This window comes from Poecilia mexicana, unplaced genomic scaffold (genome assembly GCF_051168715.1).
Source record: "Poecilia mexicana isolate PSO_F unplaced genomic scaffold, ASM5116871v1 scaffold_2, whole genome shotgun sequence".
NCBI classification, from domain to species: domain Eukaryota; kingdom Metazoa; phylum Chordata; class Actinopteri; order Cyprinodontiformes; family Poeciliidae; genus Poecilia; species Poecilia mexicana.
The window spans coordinates 10,519,264-10,537,306 of record NW_028263371.1 but is presented as its reverse complement, the minus strand read 5'-3'; the positions used below and the strand labels follow the sequence as shown (position 1 = coordinate 10,537,306).

The 18,043-nt window shown below is 39.8% G+C and overlaps 1 protein-coding gene across 4 annotated transcripts; it reads left to right on the top strand.

Moving 5' to 3' along the window:
* Nucleotides 1–168: 168 nt before the first annotated feature.
* Nucleotides 169–18,027, top strand: LOC106918904 (cohesin subunit SA-2). Of its 4 annotated transcripts, XM_014988968.2 has the most exons (32): nucleotides 169–492; nucleotides 807–907; nucleotides 1,044–1,131; nucleotides 1,536–1,700; nucleotides 2,211–2,307; nucleotides 2,423–2,499; nucleotides 2,591–2,662; nucleotides 2,942–3,146; nucleotides 3,476–3,624; nucleotides 3,716–3,789; nucleotides 3,904–4,027; nucleotides 4,112–4,210; nucleotides 5,208–5,287; nucleotides 5,365–5,472; nucleotides 5,554–5,674; nucleotides 5,782–5,887; nucleotides 6,404–6,507; nucleotides 6,589–6,681; nucleotides 6,797–6,883; nucleotides 7,293–7,493; nucleotides 8,422–8,498; nucleotides 8,601–8,688; nucleotides 8,771–8,851; nucleotides 10,125–10,217; nucleotides 10,283–10,457; nucleotides 13,036–13,172; nucleotides 14,463–14,564; nucleotides 14,659–14,810; nucleotides 14,906–15,034; nucleotides 15,127–15,317; nucleotides 16,030–16,102; nucleotides 16,177–18,027. In XM_014988968.2, exons 2-32 carry the CDS (start codon nucleotides 858–860, stop codon nucleotides 16,310–16,312), a joined length of 3,534 nt encoding a protein of 1,177 aa, XP_014844454.2. In that variant the 5' UTR covers nucleotides 169–492; nucleotides 807–857; the 3' UTR covers nucleotides 16,313–18,027. The 4 variants fall into 4 exon arrangements, 3 of the variants coding, with proteins under 3 accessions (XP_014844454.2, XP_087866657.1, XP_087866648.1); XM_088010531.1 differs by lacking the exon at nucleotides 169–492 and having other exon boundaries at nucleotides 499–907; XR_015764686.1 differs by lacking the exon at nucleotides 169–492 and having other exon boundaries at nucleotides 499–1,131; nucleotides 15,127–15,413; nucleotides 16,177–16,223.
* The last annotated feature ends 16 nt before the right edge of the window (nucleotides 18,028–18,043 follow it).

Genomic DNA, 18,043 nt, shown 5'->3' with positions numbered 1-18,043 from the left:
AACCAGGAAATACCATAACAGCTCCCGTCTGAATTGTCCTGTCGAGAGTTCTTAATTAAAAAACACACCAGGCAGTGTTTGAATCCTGCTACGAAAAACTCTGTAAAGTATTAGCAGAAACAGTAGTGCTATTAACTTTTATTTATGTAAACCTGACATGTTACTGAAGGCCGATGACGTATGTTGTAGCCCAGATGTGCCTCAGCTGTGACAGCAGAAAACTAACCCGGACGGGCGCGCGCGTCTGCCACCACAGCCGCAACGGGAGGGACGTAACAGACGCTGATGTTTCAGAGCAGCCTATCAGGTGTCAGCATTTCAGTTTGTAGCCAATCAGCTCGAGTTAGGCTGTCCGCTAGCTTGACTGTGAGAGCTCGGTTCGACGACGGAGGAAATGAGAGGAAACCCTTTAAATTATTTGACTCTGACATGCCGCAGATTAAAACCGAAACATCTATCAGCATCACAAAGTCACGTACCTGTGCAATGGAGGTAAGTTTGGACAGTGTAACAGTCACCTACAGCTTATTGTCTACTTATTGTCATGTGCTGTAGCTGTTTTATCGGATTAAAGAAGCTATTGGTATTTCTTTAAAATTTCACGGATGGTAATTAGGTTTGTTTTTTTTTAAACGCACACTTAATATAAATTGTACAGTTTAACCACCTTACATCTGCTAAACTCTGATTTTTTATTTTATTTTATTTTTTGACTAATTGAGACTACCAGCTGCTCCTACAGAAAGAGGCAAAGTTGCGAGCTTTTGTTATTGTTTACGAACGCACGTTGTTGTTGTCTGCACAAGCATCCCTCTCATTACATCATGGTGAGTCCGGTGTGAAGATATAAGGAGGAGATGATACCAGAACCTTCTGCTGCAGCCGCATCCAGGTCTTCAGAGAAAAAGTAACTATTGGTTACCAAAACTGTGGATGACGCTATTTTGATGTAGTTTTAAAATTCCTTCTAGATTTATGTAATCAAATATGATTATGTTTTTCTTTTTTTTCTTTTTTTTTTCTTTTTTTGTTTGGTTTTCCAGTGCAAACTCTCAGGCTGAGGCGACCTCCTCTGGAGCTATCAGTCCCTCTGAGGATGAGTCAGGGAACGAGAACCGACAGAAGAGTGTGGTGGGTTTCTTCTGTTTTCCTGCAGAAATGCAAATGCAGAGCAAGAATAGAGTGACAGGACTAAAGTAAGAGTGTGGGGATGCTTTTATAGATGAACACTGGCTTGCAAAATTATTGATTTCAATTGAACCTTTTCACATTGTGTAATTACAACCAAATATATGAGGAAATTTCTGTGATATTTCAAGTACATTTTTAAAAAAAATGTTTCCAAATAAATAGTGTGATGGATAACTTGATTATACAATGGACCATAAACCTTTTAGAAGTTTAGTGATCCAGTTTAGAAAATATCTGTGAATATTTTTTACGCCATAGTTTATTTTTTTTTTTTTAGACCGTTATGAATTTTAAATTTGAAATGTCAGTGTCATTACTGATAAAATGAAAATGTAATTATGCAGAGACGAAGAAGAAGAGCGTGCAGCATCTCGGAAAATGTCAAGAGCAAAAGAGCCAGAGCCAGCGGCAGCAGCGTTCGAAGGGCACGGGGCAAACGCGCCAAAGAGAAGCAAGTGGAGGCAGTCACCCTGTTTGAGGTGATCACCATGGGCAAGAGCGCCATACAGGTAAGACTGCTTACCCAGCATACATTGCTGGTAGACATCTGCTTCAGTAGAGATTTTCAGTTAGGTAAGATGCTGTTTTAGGACGTGATGCAGGCCTTTGTGTTGTTTTTGGTTTGAAAAAGGCGGGTGTCTCCTTTTCAGTGGATGCCATATTTTCTTGTTGGATGGAGTCCCACAGACTTTGAAATGCTTTTAGCCATGCCGACTACAGAGGGGGAGTTCTGTTTCATTTTGAAATAATATTTTAAAAAATACTTCTTTTTGTTTTTTAACTCAGGACAATTCTTGGTTTGATATTAAAATCAGTTTCATGATTTGAAGCACGACAACAAACCACAATCAAACAATGTCTGTAAGAGGGCAAGTATGTCTTCACCTCAGTAAAGGTGAAAATAAAGTGGTGATAACAGATAAAAGGAAAACTGAGGCTCTTCCTATTAAACCAAGAGTTAAGTAAGAATATGTCCTAGCATAAATGAATTCTCTGATTATTATCTGGTGCCTGGACAGGCAGTGATCGATGATTGGATTGAGGCATACGTGACGGACAGAGACGCCTCTCTACTCGACCTCATCAGCTTCTTTATCCAGTGCTGTGGCTGCAAAGGCAAGCGATTCGTACACAAATGCACAATTTCAATCTCCTTCCAGCAGCCAGAAACATGCCAGACACACAGAACCGGTTTCATGTGTGCGTCCTTCGGTTTTCGCATCCTCTGCAGGCGCTGTCACAGCAGAGATGTGCCAGAGTAAAGAGGACAAGCACGTGAAGAGCAAAATGGTCGAGGAGCTGGATGAGGTAAACACCTCTACATTTTGTCCTGTCCTCTCCCCTGTGTGATTATTAAGAGAGGCTGACTCAAACAGATGTGGACATCTGTGCGTTTCAGGCTGTTGGTCTGCAGTATAAGCGATTCCTTGCTTTTCCGTGGATTCTGACCGTCACCTGGCCCATGGATGCAGTCAGTACATACTTTCTTTCTGTAGCAGATTTGTTGTGTCTGTAATCTTGATGATTTCAGAAGATTGTATTTTTTAAACCACAATACACATGTCTGAGTTGCTGTGTACGCAACTAAACATCTTTTCCTAGCAGTTATGTGGAACGTAAACGTACCACAACAATCTCGCCACTTTGCAATACTCTTCTACTATATAATGATGCTACTTGTCATTTTGTCACACTCAAATCTCTGCTGCTCTGAGATGGAATCCTCTTTCTGTTCCCTTCTAAACTGTAGGACAGTGCAGAGTATCCACTCGTGCAGTCCAGGCCGTCCGGTCGCTGGTTTCACTCGGAGTTCTGCGACTTTGTGTCGGTGCTGGTGGCTCAGTGTCAGCACAGCGTCCTTTTTGACAGCTACCTGATGAACAGCCTCATCTCGCTGCTCACTGAGCTGTCCAACTCATACGTAAGGGCGTTCAGACACACGTGCACGCTCGCGGGTAAGAGACAAGACGCACGCGGATGCAAATATGGAAGTCCAGTAGGGCCAAAAACATGTGATTAAATTTTTTTTTTTCAAATTATTATTATTAATTTCTTCTATGTGCTTGTGTCAGATGTTTTGTTAAAATGTTACTTAAAAGTTGACTCTAACACATACTTGATAAGCAACATGAAAACTCTGCAAATAACGTGAGCAAAGCCTCAAAAACACACACATCAGGTGGTTTTGGTCCGTCTGGCTTTCCACACACAAGTGCGGTAATCATTAAATGATTTAACGTGGACTCTTTGATCTGAACGTGTGTGTGTGCGTGTGTGTGTCAAGCGGTGAAGTTGCTGAGCTCTCTGCTGAGCGTGGCTCTGAGCCTGAGCGTCGGGATCGAAAACAGTCAGAAGCTGTACAACGTGCAGAGGACGAAGACGGTGAGACAAAAGACCCAGCAACTGGAGAGGATGCAGAAGAAGATCTCGGAGGTGAGATCTGTGGATTGAAGATGCTTGGGGGACTGAATGTTTGCTCTGTGTGACTGAATCGAATTTTAACGCCTTCTGACGTCTCTAAAAGTTGCAGGAAAAGAGGGCGGAGGTAGAGAGCATGATGGACGTCATCTTCAAAGGGGTTTTTCTTAAAAGATATCGGTACACAACACTTCTTACATTGCCGCTTTCAATTTATTTTATTTGTTTAAAAACGTTTGTAGTGTTTTCATGTCGACAGGTAACACTCCGCATATGTTGTGTACGTTTGAGCAGGGATATGCTTCCAGAAATTCGCTCAGTCTGCATGGAGGAGTTGGGCTTGTGGATGAAGCTGTACAGTTCGTCATTCCTCAACGATAGTTACCTCAAATACATGGGCTGGATGATGCACGATAAGGTCAGCAGCTGCCTAATTACAGGTGATTCAAGCAGCTTTTCAGATCCTGAAAACAAGCTGAAATCTTTATACGTCACATTTCAGGTACCGGATGTGCGTCTGAAGTGTGTGTTAGCTCTGCAGGGTCTGTTCGGTGATCCTGTCCTACTCCCTAAACTGGATCTGTTCATCAGTCGCTTCAAGGTAAACGAACTCCCTGTTTAAAGCCTTCAGCTGCACACTATGTCTTATGAATACCTATATCTGGCCCACAATGCAAAAATATTCACACCCCTAGAACTTATTTGTATTTTATTGCGTCACAACTGCAAACTTTAGTGTATTTTTTCTGCGACAGACCAACAGAAAGTTGCACAAAACTGTGGAATTGGAAGAAAAATATGACTTTGAAAGCTTTGTATGAGTTAAAAATAAAAAAAGTGAGGTGCCTTTAATCTGATTCCCCCTAAATAAAATGGAATGCAATCAGTTGTGCTAATTGGTGGGTAGAGTCAGTCTGTGTGCAGTTTAATCTCAGTATAAATACAGTATGGAGGTATGAGGCATATTAGAGAAGATTAATCAGATTGTAGAATAGAGTAGAGCTTTGTTATCGACCAGAATGAGAAGTAGCCAACAGGCCAATGGTTACTTTGGAGGAGTTGCAGTGATTGACAGCTCAGGTGGCTCTATCAACACAAACTATCAGTTATAGACTCAGTAAATCTGGCATAAATGGTGGAACTAAAGGAAGAAAGCTGGTTGTTGGAAGATACCTACTAGACATTTATGCTTACTCAGGGGTCTAGGAACAAATACTTGCCACACTTTTCACTCTTTTTTAATTTTGTAAGAAATAAACATATAGTAAAAAAAAAATAAAAATAAAAATAGAAAACCAGTGGTCCTTTATCTTTCAAATTACAATTTTGCACTCCTTTGTGTTGAACCGTCACATAAAATACCAATCAAAACATACTAGAGTTTGTTGTTGTAAAACAACAAAAAGTTTAAGAGGTCAATACTTTTGAAAGGGATATATTTAATATTAGTACTTATTTAAAAATAAATCCCGGGATATATTAAAATAAGAACTATGAAAATATTTGATCAAAGCTTTCAGTTAAAATGTCCATATAACTCCTTGAGGTCCAAGCGTCCTTTATCGTCATTGCTCATTCTCCGTCCCATTGCGTGGCAGAATCGACTGATCTCCATGGTGCTAGATAAGGACAATGAGGTGGCAGTGCAGACCATGAAACTATTGGTGCTAATCTCCAGGTAAGTTATTGATTTCTTTTTTTTTTTTTTGCTTTTTGCTTTTTTCTCCTCCCTTCTCATAATCCTTCTCTCTCCAGAGCCACAGACGACGTGCTGACGTCTGAGGACTACAAGCAGCTCCTTCAGGTCGTTTACTCCTCTCATCGGCCCCTCTCAGCCACCGCAGGGGAGCTGCTCTACTCAAGGTAAAAACGCCTCCGTCGCTTGGCTAAACGTACTAATTACTTGTTTTGACAAAAACAAGAGACGCCATTGGTCTGTTTCAGGATTCTCAGTGCTGCAGCTCCTACCTCTGATAATCAGGATGAAAGGAGCGAAGAGGACGAGCGAAGACGACAGATGTTTGACCGACTTAAAGCTTTACTGCGGTTTTATCAGGAGTCTGAGGTGACGGGTTGTTTTTACATTTTTTTAGTTTATAAAAAAAATGCTTGTTGCATTTCATATTTAATGGATGATTTTTTATTTTATTTTTTTATCACGTAAACCTTCAGCTCCACAAGCATGTCGTTTACCTGGTGGACAGCCTTTGGGACTGTGGTGGGTCTCTGCTGAAAGACTGGCCCACACTCACAGCTGCACTGCTGCAGAACAGCTCAGGTAGGAAAGCATGTGTGTGAGTTAGGGGGCAAGAAAACTCTTCAAATTTGTCAGTAGTTACAGAATTTCATAGGATTTTACAATTAATATATTGTATAGGTGGGCTGCACAGTGGCGCAGTTGGTAGAGCTGTCGCCTTGCAGCAAGAAGGTTCTGGGTTCGATTCCCGGCCCCGGTCTTTCTGCATGGAGTTTGCATGTTCTCCCTGTGCATGCGTGGGTTTTCTCCAGGTTCTCCAGTTTCCTCCCACGGTCCAAAAACATGACTGTCAGGTTAATTGGCCTTTCCGAATTGCCCCTAGGTGTGTGTGTGCATGGTTGTTTGTCCTGTGTGTCTCTGTGTTGCCCTGCGACAGACTGGCAACCTGTCCAGGGTGTACCCCGCCTCTCACCCGGAACATGAGCTGGAGATAGGCACCAGCACCCCTCCCAACCCCACTGAGGGACAAGGGTGAAAGAAAATGGATGGATATATTGTATAGGTGTTACTCAAACCTTGGGTGTTTTTGTGTTATAGGTTTTACTCCGGCAGAACAAGCGGTGATTGTGGAGATCCTGGTTGCGTCGGTACGTCAGGCCACAGAGGGGCCGGCTCTGGTAGGGAGGAGCGGGGCCAAGAAGGTAAAAAGAAGGCTGGATGATATCTCACTTTTAATCTGGTCAAACATTGCGGCTTTAAATTTGAGCTTTGTTCACTAACAGATCATGAGCAATAGAGAAAAGAAAATTCAAGCTGACGACTGTCTAAAGCTCACTGAACATCTGTTTTCTGTGCTTCCCAAGTTACTCTCCAAGGTATTTGCACCACATGCAGCAGTCCATGCAATAAGCTCAGTTCACTCCATGTGGTAAAAAAAATAAAATAAAATAAAATAATAATAATGTGAATTATTTTATTGTGTTTCTGCAGTTTTCATGTAGTGGCGACACTGTTGCTTCCCTTATGCGGATTCCTCAGTACTTCCACCCAGACAGTCAAGAGGCTAAAAACACACAGGTCTGCATCGTTGCCAGATCAATATTATATAATAAAATATTTTAATCTCCAATGTTTTTCTTATATTGAAACAGTTCGTGATAAGTGAGTTTTAATAAAAAATAAAAATTAAAAAAACTATTATTTTTAAAATGCGGGGGGGAAAAAGTGTTTCTAGTTTACCTTTTAAACAACATCTGATTTCGTTCGTCTCGTCAGTCCTCTGCAGAGTTCTTAAGTGTTTTTGTGTGTTGACTTTCAGAGCCGATAGATTTTTTTTTTTGTAAAATTACATGGAAAAATTAGGCAATAGGAGCTTTAGGAAGACAACTAATCAAATATCATTTCTGGGTTTTTTTGTTTTCGTGTCTTTAGTTGATGGCTTAACCGAACAAAAATAGTTTCATTTTGTATGATGCCATTTGTGCAGTCAGTTTCAAGCCTGATGACAGAGATGGCAGCTGTTTTGGACCTTCACTCGGGCCCTGCGGTTCTGGAAGCAGCCGCTCGAACATACCTCAGTCTGTGTGGCGATGGCGCAGCCTGGGCCGTGGCGGCCGGAGCCTCACGGGACTCTCTGGTCCAGCGCTGGGTGGACCGACTGACAGAGAAAATTGGGGAGTCACTCAGGGTAGGCGTCTCGGTTCCCCTTTGTGCAGCCAAATATATATTTTTGGAAAATTGTTGTGCTCAAACGAGCCGTCATCTGTTTTTAGTTCCATACTTTTGTCAATTTTAGATTCTGAAGAGATAAGCAAGCGGTGGCCAACATGTGCGCTCAAGGTTCCTACGCAATATCTAAAAGTCTGGAACAAGTTGGGCTTTATGATTTTCCAGGGCTTGATAAGTATGGGGGGGGGGGAAATGAAAATGTGTTATGGGAAAATGTTTGTGGTTCCAGGCTTCAGATAAAAATCTGAATTCTTGAAAAAAAAAAAAAAATTTTTTTTTGCTTGAACTCGCATTTAAGTTGTCATTTATCTTTAATTCACCACATCACAACTTGAGTCTTTGTCCAGTTTGATTTATCCGTCTGTATTTTGAATCACAGATAAATGCACACAAATTTCAATTAGTTAATTTATATATTTATTTTATAAATTAACAGCTGTTTTGGACTCTGAACTTTCTTAGATCAAGGATATCAATTACACATGTGTTTGTTTTATGCATTGAAACCCTTCTTTTTATTTATCAAAACAGATTAAATCTTATACTAAAGTTACATACATTTTAAAATGTAAAATAAACATTTGGAAAGTCTAAATGTTATGGATTTCTAACTAGAGCTGATCTAGTTATATTGAAAAAAAAGTCTTGAATAAAAAATACAGATTTTTTTAGTGGAATGTTGTTCAGGAACTATTCACTCTTCCAAAAATCACTTGGTTTTAGAAAATAGAAGATCTGTGTAACTGACAGGCCTCAATTTTTTCCAATAATTTAATTAGAGAAGTCTTACGTTTTGTTCATAAGCGTAGAATTGATTTATTTTCTGTGAAATAAACAGTGAATCCTACCTAACTCTGTAGTTTTTCTGTTTATCCGCTCTCTTGCAGCGCGGCTGTTTTTCTGCTGAGGAAGACGAGACGAGTCAAATTGTAGCGACACTGAAGAAACTCAGAGCTTTCCACAAGTGAGATTTGACCGACGAGGACGCGCAGCGAACTCAACAGTTTAGTGTAAGCTGCTTCTAAATCGATCCTGGTCCAACCTGTCTCTGTCTGCGTTGTTTTAGCTGTCATGACCTCAGTCGATGGAGCGTGTTTGAGCTGCTGTCTCCTCTCCTGACGGAGGACGGCAGCCTGGGAGGACCATCGCCAGAGGTACCGTCATTAAGTCACCGTAGACACTTTTTGATGGTTTTTGTTCTCAGCGTTTTGTTCTGATCAGGTGTTGTTTCCACAGGTGCTGGAGGAGGCACTGCAGTGCATGTCGTTTGCCATGCTGTGGTCCCTCAGTACGAGCAGCCAAACTCTAACATGCAGGGTGAGTTACATCTGCACCATGAAATCCATGATCAATCTGAATCCTGCTTTCACTGTAGCAGTTTACTTGAACTTCTTTGTATGTGAAGACTTGTTATGAGTAGGGAACTCTCTTTCTCCAGTTAAAATGTACAGCAAGAAAAATACTGTACTGTTTATTTGGCTCTGATTACTCTATATTCTTTATTTTAATTGTAAAGTTTAAATGCACACATCATAGGCATGGATTCCATGTTAATTTAGATTTTTTTTAATCATGTATTTGAAGTGTTGTCTGGATGGATGATGATGATGATACGTCATTTCAACGCATTTTAGGTATTAAAATTAGATTTATTGACGATATTTTTAGGTCACATATAATGAAAACTTCACATAAGGCTTCAGTTTAATGGGAAAATCGATCCCCATTGACTTTCACTGGTGATGCAAAACTACAGCAACACATTTCCGGCACGATTCTAACTGGATATTTGACTGCTGTTCTTGACAGAAGCGGTAGAGTTCATTTGAACTGGTTCGTTTTCACAATTCGGTTCCTCAAATTCCAATAGGTTGGGCGCTAATGTTAGCCAGCTTTGTTTACTCCAAAACCGGTTTAGATGTGCGTTTGGGATCATCGTGCTGTGGGAACATCCAACTTTCTCCAGCTTTCAACCGTCTAGCTGTCAATTTGCGATAAAAAAAAAAAAAAAAAAATCTGGAGGTGTTCCTCCTTCTTAAGTATCCCATCAGCTTTTAGAATGCACAATTCAATTCTATTCAGTAAAACCTTTATTTGTCCCCGAGGGGCTGGTCAAACACCGACATGTTAAAAACAGTCGTAGGATTGTCACGATGCCGCCACCACCGTGCTTGACAGCCGATAAAGTGTTCTCATGTGTGAAAACTTCAGGTTCACTCCTCCGTATAAACTCCATGTCATAATGGCCAAATAGTTCAGTGTTTGTTTCCGTGCGACTTGCTGTGAACGGTTACAGTAGTCCGCTGTTTGTCAGGTCAATGCAGGCTTGATTCTCACTAAATTGCTTTCATTTGAGGATGAAGTTTGGAAATCAACCAGTTTAAATTAACTTTACCAATATTTCAACAAAAGAACAAGGAAATAACAAACAAACAAACAAACAGGTCATATATCTAGTCAATTTTAGGAGATTTATGCTTAACATGATTTTTGTTTTCACTGTCTGGAAAAGTGGATTCATTTTTCTAGCTTTGTGATCCCTTTGGAAAACTTTGGAGATGCAATGTGTTTTTTTTTTTTTTTCTTTTAGGAGAAAGCTGTGGCCCAGAGGCTCCAGCTGCGTCTCTTCTGTGACAGGAGCTACCGGTGTCTCTCCCACTGCAACCACAGCGTGAAGAATCAGGTACAGTGGGAAGCGGGCCGAAGAACATCTTCCCACCTTCTTTCCTAACTTTTCCCTTTCCTCAGGCGTTCCTGGGTGTGTGCGATGTCCTGACGGCTCACTCGTACCAGCTGCAGGTGTGGGATCCCACCTGCTTCGGCCCTCTGCTCTACACTCCCAGTCCCAAACTGCAGAGGGCGCTGCTCACCTTCGTATGCGTGAACGTGTTTGTCGTCCCAGACGGCGACAACCAGAGCAGAGGTAAGGTCTCAGGATATTTGCTGTTTTATTTCACTTTAACCTTCATATAGAGAATTATTTATCCACATAAAATATTTTTCCTGCCAATTTAAATGATCGTCATTTGAGGGTTTTTATCTCAAAAAGTTGTGACAGAAGTTGAAGGTGTAAACTTCAGGATGTTTGTGACATTAGCCAGAAAAAAAAGATGTTTTCACATGAAAAACATGCTAAACACATATCTAATTTCCAAATATTATTTGATATAGTTACTTTGTGTTTATTTGATATTTTTTGTCTTTGTGCATAGAAATTAAGAAAAAAAAACATGATGCTAAAATGGTATCAGCATGAATAAGAATTAAGTTTAATGAAGTAACAGAATAAAATGGGACAAAGTTCTTCAAGTAAACATGTTATTTAGAATTTATCATGGTTTGTTAGATTATACTCATAATGGCTGCCCTAATTCATCATTTTGACACTTGTGGCTTTCAGCTAATGAAAATCATAAAACTTCAGTTTCTCAGAAACTCATAAACTTATAATAAGACAATTAGTACAATTGGTTTTAGTTTTTTTTTTTTAGACTGAGCTGTCGGACGTCAACATTTTCCTAAAACTTGTCAGCAGAGGGAAGCATGAAAACCAAACTGCTTAATGGACTTTGTTTTGAAATCCTTTCAAGACCGCAATAACCAGTGTTGCTTGAACACCTCCATCACAGTTTTTGTTCTTCCTTCCACTCAACTTTCCATCACTGTGCTAGGATTAGACTAATTAATGATCTGTTGAGGCTTACACTCCTTCTGGAGACTGTCAGCACCCTTCCCCATGTTTGTAGACCATAACATAACATTTTTGTGTTAAACGTCCTCTTTTTTATTAATTGGTGGTATGTGATAGTCTAGTTTTCTGAGTCTGTAGGCTGCAAGCAACAATCAATGACGTTAACAGAAATAAGTTCTTGAAATATATTACTTTGTGTGTAATTAATTAATGTAATTGATTTAATTAATTGAATTGCTGAAGTGAATAAACTTCACAATGATATTCAGTCTTATTTAGATTAAGCTGTAGGTTTCCTTCTAAACTTGATGAGGATATTACGAGGAAAAAAGGAGCAGCGGGTAGAAAAAAAATTAAAATGTATATTATGTAAAAAAAAAAGTGATGTTTTTGATGAAACCAAAAACATTTGCACATTTTGGGCCTTTGCAATTTAGGTAGATCAAACCATCAGAGAAGGCAAATGTTCTCCAACATTTAAAAGATGACAAGATTTAACTTTTTATCTGCACCACAAAAAAAACCAAAAAAAAAAAAAACCCAGGAAAATACAAAAACAGGAAAACAGATTCAGCTTTATAAACTTGTTTTTTGTTGTCGTTGTTTTTGTGCGAGGCCGGCAGAGGAGTAAAAGTGCAAAGTGTTGCACACAAAGTTAAGTGCGGAGAACTTTGCTTTAGCTGCTGCGTTGCACAGTAGATGGCGCTGTCACTCTGCGTCGCCTCAGAGTAGAAAACCCCGGAGCTTCCCGAGCTCACAGCCGCGCCGATTATTAAATGCACGGCCACACGTTTGGCTTAATAAGTCACAGCAGAGCCGCTTGCCCAACTGTAAACGTCTCCCGATTTCCAACCTGACCCGACAATTGACCCCCTCACCCAATTACAAAGGAGGCCCCGTTAATACCTTCAGACTGAAACAGGATTGACTAATTTGTATGGAAGCGTGTTCGACTTTGTTATGCAAAGCGATGCAGCGTGTAAACCCGATGGCGGCGCGCTCCTCTTTGATTCATAATGAGGAAAACAAGAGTGACGTGTAGAAAGTGGAGAAAAAAAACCCCAACCTAAAATATATATTTTTTTAAAAAAAGAGGCGATTTCTTTGCAGAGTCCTGCAGGTAAACGTCTGAATTCATTCACCGCATCCGAAATGTTTCATTGTCTCTCACAGCAGCTTCTGCCTTCCGCAGACATATTGCATCCAGAATGTGGGAGAAGTCCGGGAAAAAGCCAATAACTGTCCTGGTGGGACTCTCTTAAATGTTCAAGCAAATGTAATCCAGGATTATTGGTTTTTGAACATGTAATAAAATGCTATTGTTTTATTGGATATTCCTGGTAATGATTTTGTTATATGGACAGTGTTTTCTATTAGCCCGCGAGATCAGAGATCACTCAGAGGGCAGGGGCACTGAGGTAAATCAAAAAAAAAAAAAAAAATCAGGGCAATCTCTTTCCGTGAGAAAATTCCATTAACTCTGGCTCGCCTCCGAGACCATTTTATTAGCCTTGTGAAAGATTGAAGCCACATGGTGTCACACCCATAACCACAGTCTGATGTTATCTTTGATTTCCACCTGCTAAAGCCATCGTCCCAAGACTCAAACTCTCACTCTCACCCGTTTAGGCTTTGTTCTTTTTTTTTTCTTTCCATTATATGATTCTGTGTGATTAATCCCTCTTTTTTTTGCGTCATTCCCATATTTTTCTCCTCGTCTTTTTTTGTTTCTTTTCTTTTTTTTGTCCTTCTTGACCAATTCACATCCAATCACATGTTTGAACCGCACCCCACCCCTCCTCTTCCTCAGTCAGCGAGAGCTCTGAAGTGGAGAGGCTGGAGGAGCTTCACAGAAGAAGGAATCTGCTGGCGGCCTACTGCAAGCTGATCGTACACGGCGTGCTGGAGACGAGCACGGCGGCAGAAATCTACACGCACTACGTGAAGGTGAAGGTCAACTCCGTCGGATGGGTCGGATGCTGGAGATCGCATCTGTTCACGTTCATGGATTTATTATGATTTTAGTTGTTGTTGCAAAAATCAATGAAGTTCTTGTTTCTGAAAGGGTTAAAGTTATAATCCTTATTTGTTTTTTTTTTGTGTTTTTTTTTTTTTTTACATTTGACAACAGCAGCAAAAACTTGTGTATTCTATTCTTTACATTTTGTCTAAGAACAGCCTTAAATTTTACTTCCCATATTCAGTCACTGAATAAATACATATTTTGATAGAATTTTTCTAAAGAGGCATCATAAAAATTTCTGAAAAAATTAACATTTTGATAACTCAACTTTTTCATTTCTGTACCAGATGTTCTTTGCTTTTGGTTGATATTTGGTATTTCATTATCGTGCACAATTTTCAAAAGAGCAATTTCCCCCCCAAAACAGGAATGAAGTAAAAAAACAAACAAACAAAAAAACAGATCAGTTTGGATGCTTTTTGTTCTTCCTCCCACCCCCATTAATCACCCATTCATAAATTAAAATTACTTACATGATTATGTTTGCGTATATTACTTCCAAGTACAATCAAAAAGAAACAACCTGAAAGTTTGGGATCTAGTGATGCATTCAATTTGCCTCGGAAGTTAAACTTCCTGGTAATGACATCGAACCAGAGTTGCACATGTTGAAGTCTGAAAACCAGCGTTATTTACTAACTATTGTAGTGTTAGTAGTAAAGTACTGCTGAATTTCTTTTCTCTTTATTTTTTAGTTCAAATACTAAACAGAAGAAGTTTCATGACAGAGGGTGAATATATGTTATAATCCCCAACTTCCTGAAATGTTTCTTCTAAAAAGTAAAAAAAAAAAGAGATTGTTCATTAAATATGGCATGTCCAGTGCATATAAGGTTTGATATGATGTAAATTAGTGACATTAGGCATAATTGGTAATTTCATAATTAAACATTTTTTGCAGTTCTCGTTTGTAGAACATTTTATTAGGGTATGTGTCAAATATGCATCATCGTGCAGTTCAGCTGCACTAAGGCTTAAACGATTTAAAGAAATACAAACGGTCAAGAGTGCTGATAAATAGTTTATGTGTCAGTGTTGGGATAAGATGTTAGGGTTCCAAGCAACCCTAAATTTGGAGTTTAAGTTGCAGTTTCTAATGTTGCCTAAAAACTGTGTGTATTCTCAGCTGGCTGCTGGTGCTCTGCATGAAGTCAAATGATGCATCTTTCAGTAACATTTTGCAAAATTACTCTATTTATTTTTTTTGTCCCCAGCATTACAGCGACTTCGGCGACATCATCAAGGAAACGATTTCCAGGACCAGACAGACGGATAAAATAGAGAGCACTCGTACTCTGGTGCTCTGCTTGCAGCAGGTACAACATGGTTTGCTCATCCAAAAAAACAAAACAAACCTCCTCTTCTGTCAGCACAGCTGCTGATGTGTTTTTTTTTTTTATTTCCCCCCAGCTGTTTGTGCAGCTTAAGCGGGAACAAGAGAGCGGTGGCAGGGCTCACTCGGGAGTGCAGACGTTCACCTGCATTAAGGAGCTGGCCAGGCGCTTCGCCCTCACATTCGGAGACCTTGTCAAGTTTCGTGAGTGTCTCGTCATGATCCACAGGTCAGCCAGGCGCTCCTCGCATCTCTCCCGACTGTTTTCGGATTCGTGTCGGTTCCCATTTCCGTTCGCTCAAGTTCTCGTGCGAACGTGTTTAGGAACGGCGTGGAGTTTGTGTTCCAAGAATTCCGACAGGCTCCAGACAACGCAACGCCGCCGTACCTCTCCTACCTGACCATCCTTAGCGAGTTCTCCAACAAACTGCTCAAGCCAGACAAGAAGGCAGTGTGAGTGCTGCAAGCAACGGGCAACTTGGAGGAATATGAACTTTGACATTTCTCAAACTCTTCATTTTTATTCCCTCCCTTTCTATTCTCAGACTCTCCTACCTGCAAAAACACACCGCGGAGCACATAATTGACCTCAGGGAGGAGTGCTGGCAGCCGCTCATCTACTATCGCGCGACTTTATTGGCCGTGGCAGAAATGGAGGACGCCGTGTCGTATGTGAGCTCAGACAGGAGGCCCGGCCTTCACAGCCGCTCTCCTGTCTCCAAACAAAAGCTGGAAGGTATGGACCCCTGCGCCTTTCATTGCAGAATGAGAGAGGGCGCCTGCATAGTCTGGAAAAACTAAGGGGTTTGATTTAAATATCTTCTAGTTCTGGGTAAGTTTGGAGAAACAAAAGAAGAGCCTGGAAAAAAATATTTCCAGACTTTATTTCCTGTCTTCATCCTTCCTTCTCTGCTTTCTTTTACATTTTTGTCTTTCCTTTCTCTTATACTTTTCTTTGTGTCCTTATTTCCTGTATTTCTGTCCATGCATACTTGTCATTTATTCTTTTATTTTGTCCTACTTTCTTTCTTTCCTGCTTTATTTCTTTTGCAATTCCTTTCTTCCCTTCATTGTCTAAGCTGAACAATATATTTTTTTTACCTTTTTTTCTTTCTGTCCTTAATTGTATCCATCCTTTCCTTTACTTAATCCTTCCTTTTGTAGTGTCATTTCATTATCTTTACTTTTCTTGTTTCATGTCTTCTATTGTACTTCCCGTCTTTATTTTCCCTTTTTCTTTCATTCCTTTGTGTTCATCCTTCTTCCCTTGCTTTGTTTCCTTCTTTTTTGCTCTTCTCTCGTTTCCCTCCATTTTTTCTTGTGTCCTTCTTTCCTTCCTCTGTCATAATTTAATGAACTTTGGCGTTTCATATTTTAAAATGACTATAAAGAACTGAGTCTGGAAAAGTTGGCTGCTGACACGTTTTACCTCTTAATTATGTTTTTAGGATACAAGTCCCCAAGTCAAGGTCGCCCAACTGAACAAGTCACTAAGGTTAATAAACCCAGCTTCAGCCACAGGTGATAAAGCTAACTCTCCTCTCTCATAAAAGCTATTTTTTTTCACATTATTTTTACCCAAGTCACCTCCTCAGTTCTCAGGTGAACCCGGGTGACACAGATCCGTTCTCCGTCCCTCTGGAGCTCCACGGAAGAAGCTTCAACATGGCTGCCACCGTCCTCGGCATCAACGGCGAGTCGGATGACGGCAGCGTGGACATCGAGCTGTGAGGACCAGGAAGTGGGAGCGGACCGTCTCTCCCGTCCGGACAAGACTTCCATTAGCCGTCTCTTCTAAATCTGCACCTGATAACTGGTGTCCACTTCGTTAGGCTGTGCAGAGATCAAGACTCCAACGCTTTGTTCGATTTAAATAATCTCTATTTTAAGTTCTGACGGGGAAAATATGACCAAAACCCCCCAAACCAAATCATGTCATTTAAGTTTTAATGCTGTTTGTGTCATTTACTGTTTTTTTTTTTGTGTCATATCTTAAAGCACTTTTTTGTTTCCAGTAATACTTGATACCGGACATAAGCTGGTAGTTGAAGTAGTGCCAAACTAAGAAACACTATTTATAAAAGGATACAGGGTTCCTATGCAGTCTTGAAAAGTGAGACATTTTGCTTTTACAGCTTTCCAGGTTTAGATAAGAATGGAGAATACCAAACTAACAATAAAAAATGTTTCCTGCCTGGGTTCAATTTTTTAAACTAAATATATTAGGGAAACATTGGGATTAATACTTTGATGATATTCTAGTTTGTTTCATTGCAAACGTTACTGACTGAAAACCCAAAACTGAATGCACACTCAAGAATTAAGAAAGGGAGGTTTTAGTTTTTCTGACAGAAATAAAATTTTTGAAATACTTTAGTTTGTAGAATTAGAAAAAAGTACCGAATATCATGAGCCTACATTTAAACTCTATCATGAAAAACCTTAATGGTGCATTATCCCAGATGTTGAAAAGCAGGTGTATGTGATGTTGGCAAAATTGCTGGAAAATCTAGGAAACTGACTGGAAAGGCCTGGAAGTTTAAAATAGAGACGTGTGGGAACCCTGTGGAAATCACCGATTAAGACTGAACCGACTTTCAGAGACTGAATATTTTCAAGAAAAATGTAAAAATATCAGAATAACCGGAAACGCTGAATCACAGAGAAGGATGGAAATGTGTAGCAATGTCAACATCTGGATAGTTTGGAATTCCTAACTCAAAAAAATAATCACCTAAATGTTTAAGAAATAAAGCTAAATACTTTTTTTTTTTTTTAGGATTTTTTTAAAACCCAAAGATCATGTGATAAAACAGGTCTTGTGTACAGTTTTCTTTTTAAGTATTTAAAGCAGAATAAGAAAACTTCCTGACCATTTTACAAAATCACAGAAAAAGTTTGTACTTACAAACTTACAACAGGTTGTAAATTCAGTGAGAAACGGTCTGTGAAATCCTGAGTATGAACCAAGTATCTGCCCCAAAACAGAAAACTCCTTGGCTGATGAGTAAAACTGTCCAGAGCGTCTTTTGTACATATCAGCAAAGAGCGACCAACTCTGTAGCACTGAAGTTGGAAGCATAGTTTTCCTCCTCCGGCCTCATAAGTATAATTTCTGATTGTCACTTGACACCCAGTGGATTTATGTTCCATCAAAGTGTGACGCTGCTTAAGCAGTCATAACTGGATGAGTTAGAAAGTGTCTTTTAAACCTTTTGGTCGATCAGGGTTTGATTACACGTACACGATTCTACATCAAGGACTATTTGTATTATGTGACTAATATATATATTTTTAAACAGTGCTGTAATATAAAATACATCTTTAAGTTCATCACTTTAGCTTTTTATATCTGCGTCGGATTTCATCGGCTCTGTTGGCAATGATTGTCATGACAGTTTATATCTATTTGTAATGTAAATAATTTGAATAAAACAATACCTGTAGCCTTTTATTGATAGT

Bases quoted from the DNA above. Each gene is read 5' to 3' on its own strand.
- LOC106918904 (XM_088010522.1), top strand. From the start codon at position 988: ATGATTATGTTTTTCTTTTTTTTCTTTTTTTTTTCTTTTTTTGTTTGG. The intron at 1,132-1,535 runs GTGGGTTTCTTC...GTAATTATGCAG, and splicing joins AGAACCGACAGAAGAGTGTG to AGACGAAGAAGAAGAGCGTG. The intron at 5,888-6,403 runs GTAGGAAAGCAT...TTTGTGTTATAG, and splicing joins ACTGCTGCAGAACAGCTCAG to GTTTTACTCCGGCAGAACAA.